Here is a 7,500-nt window from a genome sequence, read left to right as displayed (position 1 = left end):
CCCTGCCTCTCTGCCCTCGGTTTCCTGTCTCTCTACACTCTCCTATTTGAATAATTAGAAACTTTCAAAAAAAGAATGGCTCTGGGACTGCGTTTTATTTTTTCGTCTTTTTTTCCACCCTTCAAATATTAACAAAATCAGCGCCGGGATTTCTTTCAAAATAGCAGCTCGGGGTGCCGCGCAGATATGGCAGCTTTTACTCTGAAAGCCCCCCCCCCCCTTCCGTTCCGTAAAAGAACCGGGAGGAATAATAGGTTGTTTGCTTATCTCACTATGATTACGATAAAGTCGCTGAATAATCCCTCGCGTTCATATTTTGAACGAGAGGCATGTTGAAGTCAGAAATGAAGAGCTTAGTATATCCATCTGGTCAAAACCACAGAGAGCTCCCTAGATTAGGAGATACGAGGCATTCTTTCTGAGCCGTAAACAGGGAAGTGAACGCCAACGCGCATGCACGAACAGCAAGGAGTATGATGCAGAAGGAGAGGCCAACCCCCCCAAAAAAGAAAAAAAATCTGAATATTTTTCTCTCGTTTGATATCAATGAAAATGCGCTAGGACGTGTGTACAGTGTACACGTCCTCGCAATCCATCGGTTGGATTAGCTATGACGTTTCCACACGTCCTACGGTCTAAATGGGTTAAAGGTATATTCAAAAACCCTAGTTTCAGTTTTGGTGGCGGGTGGCAAAGCCTTCATCCAATCAGGATGAGAGGGGCCTTCCTCCAATCATGATCGAGTGGGGGCGGGTCTTGGTGCACATGCTGTTGGCCTGTTGCACTTCCCCCCACTGTAGAGCGTGCATGTGCACATTTTGTTACCGGGGCGGACTGGGTGGTTTTCCAAATCACCCAAATCACTGAATGCTCCTTTAATTAATATAATATCATGAATATAATAATATTCATCAGTGAACATCGAACAGAAAAGGATGGTGCAAGTTCAGGAACTTTATGATAATTCAATCACGCCCACTGAGATTATTACACACAGGATTCAAACATTCTAGAGGCTGAGGATTGTTTCATGAACTTGGAAGGATACAAAAAGGCATTGTCCCCGCTGGGGATGCTCAGTGGCCAGCAGTAAAAGACTGCAGTCATGCAGAACTGCTCCCAGGCATAATAAGAGGATGAGTGTGAAGCAAACGTTGTTTCTGAATAAAAGGTAGAGAATATTACTCATTTGTTTTCCTCCCACATTTGTCCCCTGCGGGACCAGGGATCCACACACTTTGATGTGTACTGTGTATGTAAACACACTGTGTAAGGCCCTTTGTCCGTCCAGCACCTCTTCTTTAGCTAGTAGCTTTTCGAGTGCAGTTTTCTTTCTGTAAGTAAGGCTGAAATACAGTATCTTCCAACTCCTCGCCCTCAGCACTCTTGAGTGTTGAAAACAAACTAAGCTCCCTGCAATATCAGGAGATTGCAATAACATGTCCTTGTCCTTAAGCCTGAATTATACTTGCTTGCCCGCCAGTGTTGCACAGCAAAATTAGATTTACAAGCTCACAGTGTATCGTGCTTAAGTATAACTTAGGCTTCACACACTACTTCTACCTGTAAACGGCAAATACAGATGGCATATCCTCTGCTATACTGTCTCAGTGTTACTGTACATGCAATTAATGCTGTCTGCTGTTTAATAATCAACTATCTGAATGTACCACCTTCTGTATTGTTTTATATGTGAGACATGTATCATGTTTGTGTGTTAATTTGAGATGTCATTGCACCATTTGCCAAAGCAAATTCCTTGTGGACAATAAAATGTTGCAGAATTGGGAATAAAAATCATGAAAGCTAGTGCTTTGTAACGTTTTTACGAGGTTTTTCCGTCAACACAGAACCACAATAGTGGATAACTAGCCCCAAGCCAGAGGACCGAGTTACATGTCCCAATGTTTATCCTTCTCAAGTGCCCTCGAGCAAACGCTGAGCCCCGAGCCCTTAAGAGGCACCATTATAGTCCTGACCTTGCAGTCAGTCTCTCACATGGAGAGCGGCCTTCAGTGATAACGATCATACATAATTAACCTCCTCTATCCTTCCTCCTCTCAGGGTGATTTGGGGGGCACCAGAACCCTACAGAAGAAATGGACAACATTCCAGAAGGCTCGTCTGGTGTGCTCGCTCCCTGAGCGTCATGTCACCTTTAACAGCCTCCGGGCTGTGTTCACCCTGCCAGGGCAAGACTGGAGAGGGACCACCTTCTTTGGCATCTTCCATGCACAGTGGTGAGTCAGAGCCCACCACTCAGCACTGTTGTTAATATTCTATACTAAAACCAAAAGTTAATGGGCAAAAGTATCATGTATTAACATAATTAAGCAACTGACTGAAACTAACACCACAGAACTAGACTGACTAGAACTATAATATAAGCTAAAATACATAAATAAATAATACAAATACTTATATTTATTAATAATTATACATTACGGGATGATTACGCTAACCTTTTCAGTCCAAGTGCAAACTACATTTATTTATTGCTTAGTTGTAATTCACTATTCTTATGACACCTGGATTAAAGGTCTATCTTAAATTGAAAAACTAAAGCTAACAAAATCACAATGACAAAAATACTAGTTAAAATGATATACTTCATTATTTCTGGTCCTGATTCAATAACATATTACATGCTCACAGCTTTTCTAAATCACATCACATCAAGCTGTACTGAATACAAGATGGATTTTTTATCAATATGAGACCATTCGAAACCATATTATCACGATGCAGGGCAAATTAGTTATATTTCTAGTTTACTAAATAGAATCAGATCATATCAATATCAATATCAATATCAATCAATCTACTATGTCTTAGTTAAAACGTATTTGGATAACAACAAATGGAGAGCAGCTTGTAAATCAGGGCCCCATGACAACACATCATGTTGATGCACGTATGAAACATTTACCTACAATGCATGCATGTGTCTTCCTGTCCATGGAATCCTCCGACATTTTCAACCTTCATTCAGAACCCCTTCCAACTATTTACACAGTAGCCTACTGGTGTTGTTTTTTAATATTATAGGTCTCTGTATGCACAGCTTGCACGGTTGCACTTTGGTGGCTCGAAGAGAGCAGAAATGGCTCAAACTAACCCCCCTGCTATTCCTTGCAGGGGGGTTAGTTTGATGAAATTTGGCAGTTGGGAGACTTGTCTCTAGCGGGCAATGCCCTTTCATATGAACCCCTTTGTGTTCAGATATTATATCACAAAGGGAATCTTCTTTTGAACTGGAGCCTTTTAATTCTGTTTCCACATCTCCCACTGTCAGTATAAAAAGCTGAATCCCCGTTTATCCTCTCTGGATAATGTGCTGTAGGGAATCCTTAAAGCCTCTAGCTTTGCTGCAGATAGCACTGGGGATAATTGGACCTTATGTAAATTACTACTTGAAGTTCAGCTCAGCAGTCTGAGCAAACAGTTGAGTGTTTTACACATCAGAAGATGACAGGCACTGTGCTCTTGTGTGTGACATGCTTTTGGTGTGGGTGTTATCACGTTCTCAGTGCCCCATCTCAGAATCTACTTCACAAGACCAAATCAAATCATTTTAATGAATGTGACCTTTTCCTTTCTCCTCTTACCAGAGGAAGTTCTGTCACAAGGTGTAAGAAAATCACACAAAAAAAATGGGAAAAAAGTTTATTTAGTTAAGACAGCTTAATTCAAGCTAGATTTAATGTTGTTTCCAAGTGTAGGATGCCTGCAGATGAAAATGTAATGGACGTAATGGACGTTCCTGCAAATAATCACATTAAGATAATGAACTAAGGAACGTTTGTCAGCTGCTGAGTACTGTACGTCGTCTTTCTGCTGTCTGGTTCAGAAAGTTTATTGCTTGTACATCAAATTGTCTTAAGCTACACAAACAGCAGATACAGGCTTCTGTCCTGCAGTTTAATCGGAGATGGCTGACGTAATTCTCTTTCCAGACAGTATTTCTTAACCACTTAAACCCCGGCATCCGTACTGTGGGGAAAGCTTTCTTTTGCTGAAAATAGAAGATCGGCTATTTTCAACCAAAGCTTTCCTCACTAAAACAGAAAATACACTCGTATAGAGCCTGGAAGGACTCCGCTCAACCATATCGGGTAACATTAGCCAACTAGCTTTCATGTTCACTGACACTCTCCCCTGCTGGCTTCCCACCCACGAATGCGGTCCAATAGGCTCTATGCACAGCAGCCATAACATTGGACCTTACCAATCATACCAATGAAGGCTCTGTTCCATGCTGGTCAAACAGAGTCATGGTACTGATATTGTGCATGTTGACTCACTGGAAACACTCTGCTACACCAGTGGGTCTCGAAATGAGGTCCAGGGACCGCCATGGTTCCTTCGATCGGGTGTAACGCTGCGAGTTATGGGGAGGTCCTTGACATAACAAAGTTTGAGAACCACTACACTAAATACTAGTATCAAATTCATACTCACTGTACAAACCCTCGTCCAGCCACTTTCCACAACATCATGACTATGTATGGAAATTGTCTAATTTGACAAAATTATTACTATGAATGCACCATATCGTGCCATACATCAGCTTAGTTAAGTTATGGTGCCAAGTGAAAGTCTAGTGGTTAAAATCTCACCTCAGGATCCATAACTTTCCCGATCAGATTTTATTGGATCTTTCAATCTTTTGACTTCTACACTTTTGCACTACCAGTTTTCATATGGGTCTGACTAAACTAAAGAGTAGAGTGAGTCTCTTTCACAATACGTTTCCTCTGAATAAAATCAATCCTACTTTTGAGTTACTAACAAGAAAATATTTCCGTGGCAACGTACAGCTGACAGACACTAATGGTTAATACTCTGTGTTTGTCCTAGGGGTGATGTGGACGTGTCTGCAGTGTGTCAGTACCAGATTGGGGAGGTGAAGAAGGTGTTTGATGGGCCTTTTAAGGAGTACAGAGAGGCCTCCCAGAAATGGGCAAGATACAGCGGCAACATCCCCAGCCCACGACCTGGAGCGGTAAGAGATGGATGGATGGATGGATGAAGAGAGGGAGGAAGAAGCAACAGAGCAAGAGAGAGAGGGTGAAAGTGAAAGAAGGAAGGAAGGAGATAGGTGTAGAACTCAGGATTGAAGGGGTGGGGTGAAGGAAGGAGATAGGTGTAGAACTCAGGATTGAACGGGTGGGGTGAAGGAGGGAGATAGGTGTAGAACTCAGGATTGAACGGGTGGGGTGAAGGAGGGAGATAGGTGTAGAACTCAGGATTGAACGGGTGGGGTGAAGGAAGGAGATAGGTGTAGAACTCAGGATTGAACGGGTGGGGTGAAGGAGGGAGATAGGTGTAGAACTCAGGATTGAACGGGTGGGGTGAAGGAAGGAGATAGGTGTAGAACTCAGGATTGAACGGGTGGGGTGAAGGAAGGAGATAGGTGTAGAACTCAGGATTGAACGGGTGGGGTGAAGGAAGGAGATAGGTGTAGAACTCAGGATTGAACGGGTGGGGTGAAGGAAGGAGATAGGTGTAGAACTCAGGATTGAACGGGTGGGGTGAAGGAAGGAGATAGGTGTAGAACTCAGGATTGAACGGGTGGGGAGAAGGAAGGAGATAGGTGTAGAACTCAGGATTGAACGGGTGGGGTGAAGGAGGGAGATAGGTGTAGAACTCAGGATTGAACGGGTGGGGTGAAGGTGAATGAGGGAAAGAGCGAGAGAGGGATGGTATGAAATGGAGAAGGAGAAATGATGGGGAAATGAGGGAGGGAGAGAGACAGAGGGAGAGAGACAGAGGGAGAGAGACAGAGGGAGAGAGACAGAGGGAGAGAGACAGAGGGAGAGAGACAGAGGGAGAGAGACAGAGGGAGACAGAGGGAGAGAGACAGAGGGAGAGAGACAGAGGGAGAGAGACAGAGGGAGACAGAGGGAGAGAGACAGAGGGAGAGAGAGACACAGATGAGGGATGAAGTAGAGATGCACAGAAATCACATATTCCCTGCTTAGTCATCCCTTTTATTTGTGAAATAATTTTTGTTAAGCCAATATTGAAAAAAAGAAAAGAAAAATGCTGATAAAAACACATTACAGCAGATATGATCCAATCAGATACAGACACTTTCCTTCAAAATATTCCCTCGCCTCGAAATGTAACAACGAATAAGAACAATGCTGGTAATGGACAGAACAAGTTGCAGAAGAGGAAAGAGTAGACACAATACACAGAGGGAAGAACCTGACGGATAGAGGGGAATGAGGGATGAATATGGTATTAGGTGAGAGAGGATAAGGGGATAAATGCATAACAAGTTAAATAACTGGGCTGCATGAAAGCTGTATAAGAAAGAATAAGAGGAGTGAATAGATGGATAACACTTAATGAAACAAGAGCTAGGGGTTGATAGATGGTATGTGAAAGAGGACAGAGCGATAGAAGGATTGATAATAAGTGAGACAGAGGGGGTGAGGTAAGGAAGGAAGGATAGCTGAGTGGAGGAAATGGTTGATATACTGAGTGGAGAGAAAGAGGGATGGTAGGGATGTATGATCATACAGAAGGGAGGAAAAGAGTCATATGAGGATGAGGGGTGGGTAAGAAGAAATGAATAAGAGTAAAGGGAACCGGAGGAAAAGGAGAAGTGGGTGAAAACATGGGGGAGCATAATAAAGGAAATTATGTAGACAGGGTGATAGAACGATTACTTGGAATGGTAGGGGTGTAATGGAATAAAAGAGGGTGCTTTGAGAGCCACGGGGGGAGAGAAGAGAGGAAGTGCAGGCTCAACAAGAGAGGAGGAAGTTGGACTTCTATAGATGGACTAAATAATGCAAAAGAGAGGAGAAGAAGAAGAAAAGGGGATGTGGAGCGAGGAGGACAAAACTACAACGCAGTAGTCTCCCTCATTCCTCCTTTTAATCATTCCATTCTTCCTTTCCCTCCCCTGCTCTCATTCTTTACCTCTCTCACACTCTCCTTCGCTCTTTTCCCCCACCAATTTCCGGACTCTCTTTCTGCCTCCCTCGTTTCTCCTGGCCTCCTTCAACTCTACTTAATTTCTTTACTCCTGTTACTCCTGTTCTCTGTCCTCCTCTATCTCTCACCTCCACTCTCCTTCTGTCCTCCTTTCCACCTCTCCCCTCCTCCTGCCCTCATCCACTTCAGTGCATCACCAACTGGCACAGGGAGAACGGCTACAACAGCTCACTGCAGCTTCCTGATGCTACGCTGAACTTCGCCAAGAAACACCCTCTGATGGAGGAGAAGGTGGTGGGGCGCCCCCTGCTGCTCACCAAGGGCATCAACTTCACCCGGCTGGCAGTGGACCGTGTCAGCGCTCTGGACCAGCGCTCGTACAACATGCTCTTCATCGGCACCGGTAAGGGTTTCCTTTTGTACATACATATAAGTTACCTTGAGGACGACAAAGTCGAAACGTCAGTCAGCCCTGCAAAATAATACATAAGTGCAGACCAGTCGATTGCTCGAGCATTGTATTAGTCTCTTCTGAGTACTGTATGTCAC

At 43.7% G+C, this 7,500-nt stretch overlaps 1 protein-coding gene across 1 annotated transcript in view; it reads left to right on the top strand.

Annotated features, from left to right (window-relative positions):
* The window catches only part of sema4c (sema domain, immunoglobulin domain (Ig), transmembrane domain (TM) and short cytoplasmic domain, (semaphorin) 4C), a 116,308-nt gene that overhangs the window by 98,376 nt on the left and 10,432 nt on the right, over window positions 1-7,500 (top strand). Inside the window, exons 9-11 of the mRNA XM_079517049.1 lie at window positions 2,065-2,240; window positions 4,861-5,005; window positions 7,141-7,354. Coding sequence (XP_079373175.1) covers window positions 2,065-2,240; window positions 4,861-5,005; window positions 7,141-7,354 — 535 coding nt within the window. The remainder of the gene's footprint in view (window positions 1-2,064; window positions 2,241-4,860; window positions 5,006-7,140; window positions 7,355-7,500) is intronic.

This window comes from Electrona antarctica, assembly GCF_951216825.1.
Source record: "Electrona antarctica genome assembly, chromosome: 12".
In the NCBI taxonomy this organism is placed as follows: domain Eukaryota; kingdom Metazoa; phylum Chordata; class Actinopteri; order Myctophiformes; family Myctophidae; genus Electrona; species Electrona antarctica.
The sequence above is the reverse complement of the archived record's forward strand: the minus strand, read 5'-3'. Positions and strand labels throughout refer to the sequence as shown.